Below are 15,348 nucleotides of genomic sequence, written 5' to 3'. Positions count from 1 at the left end.
AAAAATTGAATAATCAATCCTCCAAAGATAATTGAGGTAAAAAGGGAATCTATAAAATTTATAGGTTTAGTTTTAAATTAACCAATTTTTAAAATACAAAAACATATAATATAGAATAAGAGAACTGCCTAAAAAATTAGAAGTTTAAAGAAGGAAAAAAAAATTTATTTAAAATTTTTTAGGTTTGGTGATGTTAAGGCTATTTAAAAATTTTAGGAATTCTTAATTATGGAAGAAATTGTATGAAAATAAATAAATTTCTAAGTAAATAACCTTTCTTTTCGAGAAAAAAAAAATTGTGTAGACGAAAAGCCAGAATTAGTTAAACAAATTTAAAAAAAAAAATAGAAAATTTACTTGAGATTTATTTTCCTGAAATTAAAAAGGTAGATAAACCAATACTTCCAGCAAATGCTTCAAAGTTCAGACAAATAAACATTTGTTTTAAGCTTTAGGTGTGCATTTTAAAATCGATATATACTAGAAATTTGACAATAATATGAGCATCAACCTAAAAAGTTTTGAATAGGAAATAGATCTAAAACAAATCCTACTCCTAGAATACTTCAAAAATAGAAAGAAGAGTAAAATACTATTTTAGTCCGTAAACTTTACTAAAAGTTTATTTTTTGTCTCTAAATTTTATAAAGTTCTTTTTTCATTCCTAAACTTTGTAAAGAGTTTTTTGAATAGTATAGAGACAAAAATAAGGATGAAAAAAAAAACTTTTTTTAATAGTTTAAGAATAAAAAACAAACTTTTAGTAAAGATTAAGAACATAAATAAAACATTTTCAATAGTTTAGAAACGAAATATGAATTTTTCAATAGTTTAAGGATGAAAAATGAACTTCTTAAATTTTAGAGATGAAAAACAAACTTTTAGTAAAGTTTAAGGACCAAGATAATATTTTACCCTAAAAAGAATTAATTTGTGGATATAATTATGAAAATTATAAAAAAAATAAAAAATAAAAAAAAACAAATGAACAAAATTATATGATATTTGAAAACATTTAGCAGTTAAATCAGCAATAAAGAGCTTTAATATTTATGTTGCACTTACACATGAAGACTATTATTTTAAAAAAAAAAAAAAATTGATAAAGTAGTCAAACTTTTTGACAAATAAAAAATATATATATCACTAAAGGAAGATTGAAATAGTACAACACCATTGCAAATTATACCTAGATGAATTTATTAAAGGATCTAACAATTTTATTGCAAATTATCTTAGCATGAATCATCATTAAGAACTCCTAAACAGGCAACCAATAAAAATTGACCTATATATGTAGGAATCCACGAATCCGAATTAAGGAGCACGTAAACAAGCTATATAATATGATCAAAGGATTCCAACCACAAAAATCTATACAACATAAACAATGCCAATCACAAATTAACATCAAAAAGTATGTTACATAGACAATTCAATAATGGGTATCAAGGATAGTCTCAAATTTGATGATAACTTGAAGATTTTAATTTTGGGTGAACCATTTTGTGCATTTTTTTTTTCTTTTAGATGAATAACCATACATCTTGTGCATTTGGGTTACAGTAGTCTCTGTTCCTGCCATATATGCCATTAAAATTTTCCACAACACTCTTGGATAATGCGTTAACATAAGCAAGTACGTCCATTGCAAAATATGGAAGTCATGCTAGGACCTTGAAGTTCACCCCTAGCCCAAAGAAAAAATAATACAAAAACTATGTTAGGACTAAGGAGTTTAAAACCATAATAATCTCAAGCAGTGCTCGAAAAAAATACTCTCGAAGGAGTCTTTTCCGTCAATCCAACGGAGTACTACTCTTCATTCATGGAATTCCTTAAAACTACCATCATAGATCCAAAAGTCACACTTAAAAAGGCTGTACAAACATAATTATCAAATTTCCAAAAACTAAGCATGCATCATGTATATAGCATATCATGCAGTTCTCAACATCATTCTCTTATATCAAGCATAAAATACAAATTCAAGACTATCCAAAATTACTATGTCACAAGAACATCATAAAGATTACAAGGAATAACAGAACCCAATGGCTTCAATTAAAAGGAAACCATGATGGTGGTGGTGCCCATTCAGTTTATGCTTTCTTTGTTGCTCTTCAACGTGCCTCCCAAGTCCCAACCCGGTCCCTCACTAAAAGCAACAAATTATTTGACACGTCATATCTATTAATAAATCCTTCTTTCCACCCAATACTAAAGTAAATTTCAAATAAGAATACTGGACAGAATTTGCTGTCATGACCCATCTACATTTTGCAACAAAACACCTGCAGAACAAGGTCTCCATCACCAACTCCTTCATGAAATTCTAAGGATTCAATAAAGAAATATCAATGCAGATACATGTAAGACTAAGATTCTCCAAATAAATTAAACAAATTCTAATTTACTACTCTTATAAGAGATCAAACTTCCTAGATAAAGCAAATCCACAATATAAATTAACCAATTGAAGACCTGCTATAGTCTAAATCTAAAGTGATCATGAAAGTATAAAAGTTGAACATCTAAGCATCAAGGTTACATAATGATATAAGATTGATGAAATATGCCCCTTTGGAGTCTTTCAAAAAATAAAAAGCCATGAAATAAAGTACACCGAGGCCCTTTGTGGTGGATGATTCAGCTTTTGTGCAACTTTTTAATGCCTCACTTTTTCTCAATACAACCGTACTCTTACACAACTTATTTCAAAAAAAGTAATAATTATAAGCTCAACCAAACACATCCTAAGACAATTGTGTTAATGTTGTTTAGGGTAGCCTCAAACAAACTTCTTTTTATCATTTAATAAGTAATAATTTCATTCAATAGTTCAAAAGGGGGCACAACTCTAGAACCTGGAACATATACAAAGAAAGAGCAAATAGAAAAGGAAACAATGAATTGTCCAGAATTCATTTTATATATAATAAAAAAAATAAAAATAAAAAAACACGCAAAATTGAGGAGGAGTAAGAAAAAGACACCAAAGTTCCCTCATACAATGTCAACAACAAACTTTAAGTGTCAAAGAATTTGTTAGGCTATATTATACATTATGTTTCTTTTTGTTTTTAATGTTTAGAGCAATGCATAACTCCAAGGGGTTGGCCTAGCGGTTCCTAAGGCCTCATGAGGTCTTGGGTTTGAAACCTTTAGCCAGCATCTTAAGGCCAACCCGAAGGGATTTCTCCCTATTATTACCTGGTATGTGTGGGAGGAGGGAACTAAACACTCTGAAAAATAGTCAAATACTCAAAGAGCTCAATACCCTCTTTAGCCAAAAAATAAAAAAGTTTAGAGCGATGCATGACTGCCATTCTTACAAGGAAAAAGGAATACTGTCATTAAAATTGTATGGAATTGATACATCTAATAGCTTTGTCAATGACAATTCAACAACATCCAAACCTTAGTCCCAAAATTTTGGGGTCAGTCAATCACATGTATTCTCTTTTGCCATTCTATTTTATCTAAAATCATACTCTATGTTACCTATATAATTGGCATGACCCTTTTTACTACTACTAAAGTTATTTTAGGGGTCTTCATCTACTTTTTTTCATTCCATGGACTTAAATCAACTCCCTCGTCCTCAATAGTGCATTGTAACTTTCCTCTACACATGATCAAACCATTTCAAACGACTATCCCTCATCTTTTCATCAATAAGGACCACCCTTATCTTTAAGCGAATTTACTCATTTCAGATTCTATCTTTCCTTGTATTTCTCCATATCCATCTTAACATTCTCATTTCAGCTACACTCATTTTATTAACATGTTACTTCTTAACAGCCTAACATTCAATATCTTATGCATAGTTGGTGTCGTAGCAGTCTTATAAAAATTATGTTCATATGACAGTACAAATAAGCTTAAAATCTCTTAGCAGCGTATTTGTAGCAGAAGACAAGAAATGGTTTTTGCCAGAAGCAAAAATAAATAGATAAAAATTCTCCTCAAAAGAGCACGCAAGGCTTGGAGAGTGATCTTATCATTTTATAGTTAAACTCTTCTTGAACTTGCTTTAAAATAATGGATAAATGGCCCTTAATCATTCTTTGACAACATATAACAAACGCAATCAGAAACAAATAATGACATTTACAAGACAAAATAAAGATCTGTGTAACCTCCACATATGCAACCATCTGATTAGACATTTCAAGCAAGCCCTCTTTGATTATTAGCAATATTGAAGGTTATTATGTAAATGATGAAAGCCGGTATTTAAAGATATTAATTAAATTCAGAATAGGTTATTTGAATTTCCAGCCAAAAGTACCTGTACAGGATAAGGTCCAGAATGATGGATCTTTCAGCTTCCGTGGAGAACCTTCTGAGGATCGAGTTGCCCACTACAGTAACTGGAAGGAACAGCAGAAAGCTCCTGCCTTCCTTTCCACTCCTCACCAGCTTTCAGTGTGATAGGTTTCTCAACAGCAGCAGCCTCCACACACAGCATATGCTTGTACTCTTCATCTCCAAAATCAACCATAGCCTTTGCCTTCTTATCCCAGGGATTCCAAACCACTTATGAGGGGAAAAAATACATAACATAAAATATATAAGATTAATGCTCACAGTGAAAGGGAATTTCAAATAACAAATCAGGAAGTTCAAAATATATAAACGAAAATAGTTTATAAACAAAAATCATTTACATTATATTATTCCAAAGGTTTCTAGTTTATCTTTACCAAGAGATAGGAAGAAGACAAGCATGGATGGAATAAAGGAGCTGGACAGGAAGGAAGAATGAGAAGTCCTCTCACTTGAGGAGAGCTTAAGAAGGGATGACATGGATGGAGACAAAGCACTCAATCCAAATGAATACACTATAGCATTTTTCAAACATTGTTGGGACACAGTGGAGGGGAATAAATTACATCCAAGAGTTTATCACTCACAGTAAGTTTAAAAACTCCCTAAACTTCACACTTGTTACTTTGATTCCTAAAAAGCAAGCAGCTACAACATAAGGGATTTTTGTCCTAAAAGTCTAATTGGTGGCTAATCGTCTGAAGCATGGTATTGGGGATATAATTTCGGAAACACAGAATACTATTGTGGGGGACAACAGATTTGGACTCTGTGCTCATAGCAAATGAATGCCTAGACAGTATATTGAAAATAGGTTCTCCAAGAGTTATTTGTAAACTTGATTCTGAGAATGCTTGCGACCATGTCAATTGGAACTGCTTGCTAATGCCAGTTTGGTGCAAAATGGTGTCAGTGGATCCAGTTCTGTATATTAACCATCCACTTTTCCATCATGATTAAGGTTTCTACCATATGTTTCTTCAACAATTCAAAAGGTCTAAGGTAGAGGGACCCTTTGTCCCCATTGTTGTTTCTCATGCTTATGGAGATTTTGAGCACAATGGTACAGAGAGCAACAGATGGCGGTTGCCCTAAAAGTTAGGGTGGCCAGCAGAGTTATGGATATATCCTGTCATCTCTTTGCAAATGACACATATGTTTTGTGAGGCCCCATCTGAACAACTTGGCTATCCGCCATCCCAATGGTTATGTTTCGAACCTTATTGATCTTTTTGACATTCAAGCAGGGGCGGCAGCACTTGAAGGCCAGGGTGGTGAAATTTTTTTTTTTTTTTTTAATACATAATAATTTAAAATTTTATATTTGTCTACCCTTCAAAAAAAAATTGGGAACACCCTCAGTTTTTTTTTTTTATGCCAATAAAATTAAACTTTGCTCCATAATTTGTTCTACTTAACAATATATTGGGGCTTTCAAGCAAAAAGAATCCCAAAAAAAAATTTTGAACTAAAATCTGAAAAAAAAAAATTATTATTATTACATAGCAAGCCCAAATGCCCAATAGACCCCAGGAAAAAAGCCCAAGATCAATCTCTTTTATTAGATTGTGTAATTTATGCTTCTTAAGGAACACCCTGAAAAAAATTCCTGGAGCCGCCACTGCATTCTAAGGAGTAAGGTTGATCATTACCTATGACCTACATAGACTTAACCTTTGGTTCTCTACTTTTAAAGCCAAAGGTATTTGGAATCCTATTATGGAAAAGGTGGGAAGACAGTTGGAGAAGTTGTATTTGTCAAAAGGAGGATGGGAGACCTTGATTAAGAGTACGCTATCCTCTGTTCCTACCTATTTTATGTCATTGTTCACGATGCCTATTCATGTGGCCAATAAATTGGAGAAACTCCAAGGGAATTTTCTATGGATAGGTATTGGTGATACCAAAAATTTCTATTTGGTGGACTGGAGAGTGGTGTGCTCCCCCTTAAAAGAGGTAGGTTTAAGTATTAGAAAACTTAGTTCTCCAACCAAGCCTTTTTAAGGAAAAAGGCTTGGTTGAAAGAAATATTACACTTTGAGATACAAGATGGCTCTAAGTGAGGTTTTGAAAAACATTTTGTGTGGTGACCCCTCTCTGAAAGACTTGTTCCCAGACCTGTTTGCATTAGCAATGGACAAGGGGGGCTTGGTGGCATCTTACTTAGCTAATACTTCTAAGAATTGGGTTAGACATTGCATTCCTCCCTTCATTCAGTCTTTTCAGGACTGGAAACTGGAATCAGTTTCTTCTTTTTTTGAGTTGCTCTATCATAATTTGCCTTCGTCGTCAGGTGAATACCAAGCCTTGGAATTCCAAACAAAAAAGGGTTGTTTGAGGTTCGATCGTTCTATAATGCCCTTAGGTCATCCACAAGTATTCCCTTGCCATGGAAGAGCATTTGGATGGCCAAGGTCACATAAAAGGTGTTGCTCTTTGCCTCTTTGTGTGGACTATGGCTCTAGGTTATATATTGACAATTAGTAATCCTTGCAAAAGGCATATGTTGATAGTTGTTTGATGTTGCATGTGTAAAAGATGCAGGGAATACTTTATTGTTCTTTATTAACAGATACATGGTCATTTGTCTTTGCATTATTTGGGCTAGTTTAGGTGGTGCCCAAATATGCAATTGAGCTTTTGGACTTTGGAGTGTTGGCAAGATGATTTCATCACCATAAAGAAGAAAAGGTGTGGCAACCCGTGCCTCTATGTGTTATGTGGAATTTGTGGTATGAAAGAAACAAGTGGGTCTTCAATGATTTTGAGTGTCCTACTTTCATAATCATAGAGCACATTTTGCAGTCCTTGTATAATTGGATGTGTGCCCAGGACAATATCCTTTCAATGTCACTTGTTTTTCCTAGTTTCTCCACCTTCGTGGTTTGTATTCTTTGAAAAGGGGACTGTTCAATCCTACTACGTTCATTCTCTTTTACTTTTTCAATAAAAGATTTTACTTATCAAAACAATTCTGCATCTAATTCATCTTAAAATAGTAATGTTCATAATATCTGCTTTAGATGACAAATTGGTAATGCCTAAGCTGGCTCAAGACAAGTAAAAGCATATAGAGACACAGCAGAAAGATAAAGACATTCTATACACTAGTTTATCCTAATCATGTGTGGTATTTATTGTGCTACAAGGTAGAAAGGAGACCCAGGCCTAAGCAGAATGAAAAAGAACTTCATGATAATAAACTTGGATCCCTACACATAATGAAACTTCAACTAAAGAACATACTGACTCAAGCTCCAATCATTAGTAAAATAACAGTATTACAATATCAGCAGGGAGATGGTAGCTTTTACCAGCATCTGGAAGTCCATCTTTGCGTAGAACAAATGTCCTCTTTTTTTCATGATCCAGAATTGCAATCTTTGTAGGAGTGCTAAGATATATCTTGTCCACCTATTTAACCAAAGCATTAGAATCAAACTTTCATATGAAAAACAAAAGGTGCATCTTAAACTCACTTCTGATTCAAATGTTATAGCATCCCCTTGTTCAGTAAAACGCTCCCTATTCTGCAAGTTGTCAAGATAATCCAAAGTCTCCAGTCCTTCTACACGAACTTCACTGGACACAATCAAGTAAGCTATTAGATACAATCTAAAAATGCAGATTATAAATTCAACTGCATGTTATCTGAAAATAGTTAGAATTGCCAGCAAAAATGACCCACAAACTCATTATACCACTTGGAAAAGTGATAAATATATATATATTCCTCACCAAACAGCCAAAAATTATAACGGAATTTCACTTATTTGATCATACCTTGGTTTATCCAGATATTCTTGTCAAATCTAGTGTCCAAACAGCTCAACTCAATTTTGGCAACATATTACGCACCTGGCTTTAAGTTAACCCCCCTTCCCCCAACCATGCTACAGTATAAGTACAGAAAAAGCTGTCTACATCAGTTGGACTAGATTTAGTGATCTACACCTAGTTTACAAATTATACTCAGAATATTTTGCAAGCTTCATTCAGTTGGTCTTGTCTTCATAATTAGTGCCCCAGGCAGTGAACCTTTTTTTTTTGGATAAGTACCCCAGGCAGTGAACCTAGGACACAACAAAGGGTTTTTACCTTCTACAAGCTTGACAACTTTTAGCTTTTTCAACCAGAATATCAATTGGATATTGCATAAGGAACAGTTTTGAAAATAGATAAATTGACAAAAGATTACCTTTTAAGTGTTACAACATGAACTCACAAATGTCTTCACCAACAAATGTACCCACAACAAGGTGTTATGTAATTTACCTTCTTCGGGTATCATTATTCTCCCACCATGGAAAGAATGGAGGTTTATTAGTTATTAGACTGACAAGCAATCGGACATGCATTAACTCTTTTTAAGTTATTAAAATCCCAAGGACACTTACACGAACTTCTTTTTTTTCTTTTTTCTTTTTTGGGTAAATAAAAACCACATTGAAAAAAAAAAGGTTACAACAAAGAAAGCAGTGACCCAGGTACACAGGGAGTGTACAATGGGAAACAAGGCGTTATACAAAACTAAATAAATCTTAAAAATCCAACAAAGAAGATATGGAAAGACCACTCAACGCAGAATCCACTCAAACAAAGATAAGATGAAGATGCGCTTCAACTTAATGATAGACCGCTCCTCCCCTTCAAAAATCCGATTGTTCTGCTCCCTCCAAATAGTCCACACAATACAATGAGGGATAGCCCCCCAGATAGAAGCTGCAGTATGCACCGAACACCTCCATGCCAACAAGCCAACAATTCATTCAACTGATTAGGCATAACCCAGGATACTCCAAACTTAAAGACTATTCAACCAGATCATCATTCTCAAGAAGTTATTTAAGCCTTCTGTGAACCAGAAAGCAGAAAAACCAATCACCGATATACAGTGAACTTTAGTGAAGCTTTTGGCTTCATAACTATGGGAATCAATCGTATAACCTTGACTGACCATTTCTATATATTCTCAATTTTTTTTAACAAGAATAATAGACAAACAAGCCACAGAGACAGGAAAAGAAAAGTGGTTAACTGTATGCATGATAAACAATCTGATGGAATACAGCCACATCATAAAGTAAAGAATCATAAACCAAGTTCATAAGTCACCTGATATCTGAAACAGAGAAATAGGTGTGATAAGCAAATGTGAATGAGAATGGCTTTCCATCAACACTGGTATTCCTGATGCGAGATGTCAACAGCAGATCTCCTCCAGGGCCCAGTGCTACCCTCAGACGAAACTCAAAACTAGAATTAACACGAAGAAAGATTTTTTTTTTAAAAAAAACATCAAAAAAATAATTATCCAAGAAGAAAAAGTTATGAAGTTTCTAATACGAATCTATCTTTCGTTTCAGAAACACATGTTAAAAAGTCCATGAAAAAAAAAATGCATAAGAAAGTGAAATATTTTCAGGTAATTACCTATGAGCCCAGATCTTCATATCTTCTTCAGAGGGCTTAAGGATTAAATCAACAAAAGTCTTACTGGAAGAAGTAGTTGAAAAAGGAGGTGGGTCGGCGTCAATTGTCCACAACCTGTTTCTTGCAAATCCATGCTGCTCTAGAGAACCAATGTTGCTAAACTGCATATGCAGAGAAACTTTCACCAACCATGATGAATGCCACCGAATTAAGCAAGAAAGGAAAATGTGAAGAAGAACATACTTGAGGAAAGCATATTGGAATTCCTCCACGTATTGCTTTTGGGGGCTTAAATATAGCCTGCACAAGACTTAAAACATATTCATTGGAAATCTCTTTATCTTCAACTTCTCAGCAACCATAAATAACATTACAAAACACGGATGAGAAAATCTGCATGATGGAAACAAAGCATAGAAGTCTTCACAGTGGTAAAATGCACATAACAATGCCAAAGCCAATTAAGCCAGCTAATTCCAGTATTGGTGATGGTAGGACAAGGAAGAGCTCAAGGAAAAAGAAGATTAAATATACAGAGATTCAAGAATTGTGGTCTAGTTTTGATGTTAGACCTTCTTAGCACCTTTGATATCAGGTTATTTTAGTTATTATTGAGTCTTAGTATTGAGTCTTTTAGGTTGGGAAGTTGTTGGATCAGTTTTAATTAAGTTCTACTAGAATAAGAGCAATTTGGTAATTTCCACAAATCTGGAATGGGCTGTCCTTGGCTGTACCAAAGGCCCATGAGTCTTATTTTATGTTTCGAGTCCTTCTCCTATTTGGTTTAGGAGTTATTAAGCCTTTTATTTAATTGTTATAGGTATTCCTATTCATTCTAGGAATAGGTTATTTAGAGTCTAAGTCCTACTAGGAAAGGGATAACTATAGCCTCTATATAAAGGCTCTATTGTAGTCAATGTTATTTGATATAGTGATTGATTAATAAAATTCAACAGCTTATTTTAAGCTTCTTCTCTGAGGTGCGATGCTTAGGAAGACCTAGGTGTGATTGCCTAGTATTTTATTTATTTTATTTTCTGTTTATCCCCTGTTTCAACCCCAAAACAGCCATCAGTATTCATTCTTTTCTAACCTAAAACTCTTAAACATCAACCCTTACTCAAGAATTCATCAAGAAACCTAGTATAGTGCTGAATTTTGAAAGATCCTACATCAGTTGGATGTATACTTCATTGTTCTAGGCACAGTATTCAGAAAAACTAACTAGGAGTAAGCCAGCAAACCATCTTAATCAGCTTTACTAATGATGCAAAAGTCAATAAAGCCAGCTAATTTGAATATCGGTTGTACAATTCATTGTCCTGCACCAATATATAGAAAAGCCACCCAGTAGTAGCTAGCAAGACCACCTTAATCAACTTTTAAAGACCGCCAAAACAGAATGGGTGTTAGAAGGGGAATCTTGCTAGTAAGCCAGAGTTTGCTTCTACATTCAAACTCCTTTATCAGAGAAGTATTTGCATACTTAGCTCACAAGACACCACTTCACATGAGGACAATACTTCTATACATACTAGTGCCACCAGAGAGAGTGCCCAGGAATCAAGAAAGAAATAAACATATGTAACCATTATATATGAATCATGACCTATCCTTATCAATAAGTCTAGCACCAGTACAAAAAGTTCTGAATTATCTTTGTATATTTGTAGTTTTTTAAGAACAACATAAATTGAATTGATGCCACATATTTTAACAAACTCAAGTAATTGGAAGAGCCACACATTGTAAATTGGTACTAGCATTGCCTTGCAAGTTGACAAGCAATTTTTTCTTTCATAAGTCACAAGTTGACAAATAAATTCAATGCAATATTTTTTTTTTTTTTTTTTTTTTTGTTAATGCAAATTGACTCATTTCAGAATGTATCAATAAGAAAGTACAGATCCGTTTTGTTAACTCTATTGAAAGCTTATTCTACACAATTACCAAACAGCACTCTTATGCAAAGCTACATTTTCTGTTTCGTGTTTGAACTCATCTTGACAGTTTTGATACACAAAGATCATGGATATGCATAGTGAATGCATAAGGATTAAAATCAACAATAGACACAATTACCTGTTTGGAGAGTGGAGACTATGCATGACAAAAATCAAGTTGAAATATATACCATAGTAAGGAAACACTTTACAAGAAGCAGTGAAAAAGTGTATTTATAAAAATAGTTGGCTGATCCTTCAATAGCATGCAAGATATGTGAGATAGAGGACCAGGCCAACCTCACTCAACTACAGGAAAGCCTTTGCAAATAAATCCAAATTCAGCAGAGACCTAGCACCATAAATCCAAATTCAGCAAAGCCTTGGCACATAAATCTAAAGAGATAACTACAATACACTATTGTGGTCTGCATGACTGTAACATTTAGAGATAAAGTCACTTTTCAAAAACACTTAGAGATAAAGCTCCAGAAATATGGTGAAGGTTGGGGAGGTTGGACAACAGTTTAAGTTCTGGGTTCAAATGGGGTCAATTTGTGGAAGGGTATACGTACGGGATGGAACTCTTTCTCCAAATTCTTACAGTTTGGGTTCGAGATGGATCTAGAGTGAGGTTTTGGACAAACATTTGGTGCAGCGACCAATCTCTAAAGGATTTGCTCCCGATCTGTTTGCCTTAGCAATGGTCTAGGAGGCTTCAGTACTTTATTATATAGTTAACCTGTCAGAGGAAGAGAACCATCATTGAATCCTCAGTTCATCCAGCCTTTACAAGATTGGGAGTTGGAATCCATTGATACTTTTTTTGAGGTGCTATATGATAATTTGCCTACTTCGTCCGGTCATGATTGTGTCATGTGGTTACCATTGAAGAAAGGAGTGTTTGAGTTAAGATCATACCATAATGCTCTTAGGAGTTCTACATGCACTTTTTTCCCTTGGAAGAGCATTTGGATGGTTAAAGTTCCAAGTAAGATGGTGTTCTTTGTGTGGACTGCGGGCCTTTTAAAAATTCTAATAGTTAACAATCTTCGCAAGAGACACATTTTGATAGTTGATTGGTGTTGTATGTGTAAGTGTAGTGGGGAATTCATTGATCACCTGCTTCTTCATTGCTCAATGGCAACAGATAAATGGTCCTTTGTCTTCACTTTGTCTTGGGTGATGCCCAAAGCTGTGTTGAACTGTTTGAATTTTGGCAATGTCAGTTTCAGCACCACAGAGGAGCCAAGGTTTGGCCAGCCTTGCCTTTGTGCGTTATATGGAATCTGCGGTATGAAAGAAATAAACGGGTCTTTGATGGAATCGAACAGCCTGCCTAATCAAAGAGCATGTTTTGTGGTCATTGTTTGATTGGATGTGTGCTCTAGTTGGCACCCCCACCGTGTCTTTTGTTGATTTTATTGACTCTCTTTCCTTTTGAGTTGTATTCTTTGAAAAAGGGCTTGTACACATCTTTTTTCCATGTCTACTTTTCTGATAAAACTTTTTCTTATAAAAAAAAAGGTACATAATTAGAGAGCCAAAATGCATCTCATTGATTGCAAGAAATAAACATTTGATAAAACAGCAAATCCAGAATGTGGCACGGGTATGTTTTCCTTTTCCATGACAACATCTCAAGTTTAAAGTTAAAAAATAGAAGTGCTCTGGAGGAAAAGTTCAAAAGCCAACCATAAGAAATTTGTGGAACAGTCTACCAAATGGCGCAGTTACAAGACCTCCAGGAAACCACACAAAGAACATGTTATATAAATTGCAATCCATATGTGTCACACAATCGATCAAGCAATGTAACCTTACTAAATCTTAAGACCTACTTAGATATTATAATGAAGAAACAAATTCAAAGGCAATGGATGAATTTACACTTTTCTTAACTGGTAAGTTACACACGCATCCAAGGCTCTTGAACTCATGACCTCATCCTCCACCCCTCTCTTATGGGGCAAGTTCCATATGAGCTAAAGCTCATGGGCAGGCAATGGATGAATTACTAGAAACACAGAATTTTTTGTGCTATGCTAGCACAACTTTTTTTTTTCACTTTTCTAACTTGGTTTCAAAGATTGAATATGAAAAATACCTCACCTCCCCCCCACCTTTCCCCAATTAGTGCCATTTGAGGTAGAGCTCATTGGTAGGCAATGGATGAATAACTAGAAATGAGGTCTTTATTGCTATGCTAGCATTACTTGCTTTTGTCACTTTTTGTTTATTTTTTAATTAGTGTTCTTTTCTCACTTGTTTTCAAAGATTGACCAGAAGATAGAGAATCAAAATTTGCATCAAGATAGGAGAAGCAAAAATGAGTGCTTTTACAACCAATTCTAAGAATCATTGTGCTCAAATACTACAAACCTAATTCATCACGTATTACATTGCTTCTTTGAGACTTTGTCAATGCATGGCAAGATCAAATTCACTAAGCTATGTGATTTTTGCCATACTGACATTTACTAATTCAGAATAGGTAATTGCATTATATTATAACAGTTAGAAGGGTGGAAATTAAGATGATGTATACATAATCATCTTTGGTGCAAGACAGTCAATCAGGAAACTAAATAGAAAGATTGGCCCACCCAAATTATCTAAGAGTTATGATTGAAATGTTGATAGCATCTACTAATTGACAAAAAACACTCCTGTCTACAGCTTCTACAAATCAACATTAATAAACTAATAAAAAAATTGCACCTTACTACTGACAAAAAGCAACTCCTCCCCATGGTCATTCTTCCAAGATGTCACATGAGCCCCATATAAATACACCTGGAAAACAGTATTTCAAAGTAAACAAATAAAACACTAATATATTTTTCTATAGCTAACAATAAAACATTAATATAATTCAACAAACACTAAAAATCGTGTTTTCAAAACACAATTTCAACCAAATTGGCTTGAATTTTTAAGCAAAATCGCGCATTTACACGATTTCAACGCTGTTTCTAAAACACAATTGAAAACAGAAAACTAGATTTTGCCAAATTTATACAATTCATTATTAAAATAATATCATTTAGCAAAATTTTCCTTCATTAACAATCCTCAACTTCCGAAATCTTTTAAATCAGATTCACAAAGAATTAAGCAGAACAAACCAAACACAGCGTTGAGTTCTACAGAGATCTGAGCCTTGCGGTTCACAACAACACCAAGCCCTAGATTTCACAAAAACGAAACCGAATTTCCAAAACAAAATGACAAATCCAGCCACAGATATGGAAAAACGAAGCACGTGATCATCAGATTAGGTACCTCGGCGGAGCTTCCACGCGGATCGCGGAGAACGACCTTGTCGAGGCCATTGATGCCTCTGCAAAGCTCAGCGTGAGGAGAAGCCAAAGGAGCAGAGGCCGAGGCTGAAGCTGAAGAGAGAACCTTTTCGCTACTCATGATAATGGTAATAATAACTCTCTCTAATCTCTTCTAAGCTCTTGTTTATTTTCTTGATTTGTTATTTATAGCATGAATGAATTTTCAAAGCTCGATTTGAATCCAAGCCAGCACTGTTAGTTTTGCTTTTGGACAAGATTCTCTCTTTCCGTTGTGTTTGTCAGTGTGTGAGGAAATTTCGCGTACGGTAGTTCTTTTTGTTGTCTATTTATCT

General features: G+C 34.4%; 1 protein-coding gene across 4 annotated transcripts; it reads right to left on the bottom strand.

Moving 5' to 3' along the window:
- Positions 1-1,317: 1,317 nt before the first annotated feature.
- On the bottom strand, positions 1,318-15,348 carry LOC115968156 (putative glucose-6-phosphate 1-epimerase). 4 transcript variants are annotated; one of them, XM_031087456.1, is made up of 9 exons: positions 14,997-15,343; positions 14,433-14,507; positions 10,012-10,068; positions 9,769-9,929; positions 9,451-9,591; positions 7,815-7,917; positions 7,650-7,749; positions 4,298-4,545; positions 1,318-1,690 (listed from the first exon to the last, which is right to left on the bottom strand). In XM_031087456.1, the coding sequence occupies exons 1-8, from the start codon at positions 15,132-15,134 to the stop codon at positions 4,331-4,333; spliced, it is 990 nt and encodes a 329-aa protein (XP_030943316.1). In that variant the 5' UTR covers positions 15,135-15,343; the 3' UTR covers positions 1,318-1,690; positions 4,298-4,330. The 4 variants fall into 4 exon arrangements, with proteins under 4 accessions (XP_030943316.1, XP_030943314.1, XP_030943315.1 ...); XM_031087454.1 differs by lacking the exon at positions 1,318-1,690 and adding an exon at positions 1,788-2,294 and having other exon boundaries at positions 14,997-15,348; XM_031087455.1 differs by lacking the exon at positions 1,318-1,690 and adding an exon at positions 1,879-2,335.

This window comes from Quercus lobata, chromosome 11 (genome assembly GCF_001633185.2).
Source record: "Quercus lobata isolate SW786 chromosome 11, ValleyOak3.0 Primary Assembly, whole genome shotgun sequence".
Taxonomy (NCBI): Eukaryota; Viridiplantae; Streptophyta; class Magnoliopsida; order Fagales; family Fagaceae; genus Quercus; species Quercus lobata.
Note: the sequence above shows the minus strand (reverse complement) of the source record. Positions and strands in the feature narration are given on the sequence as shown.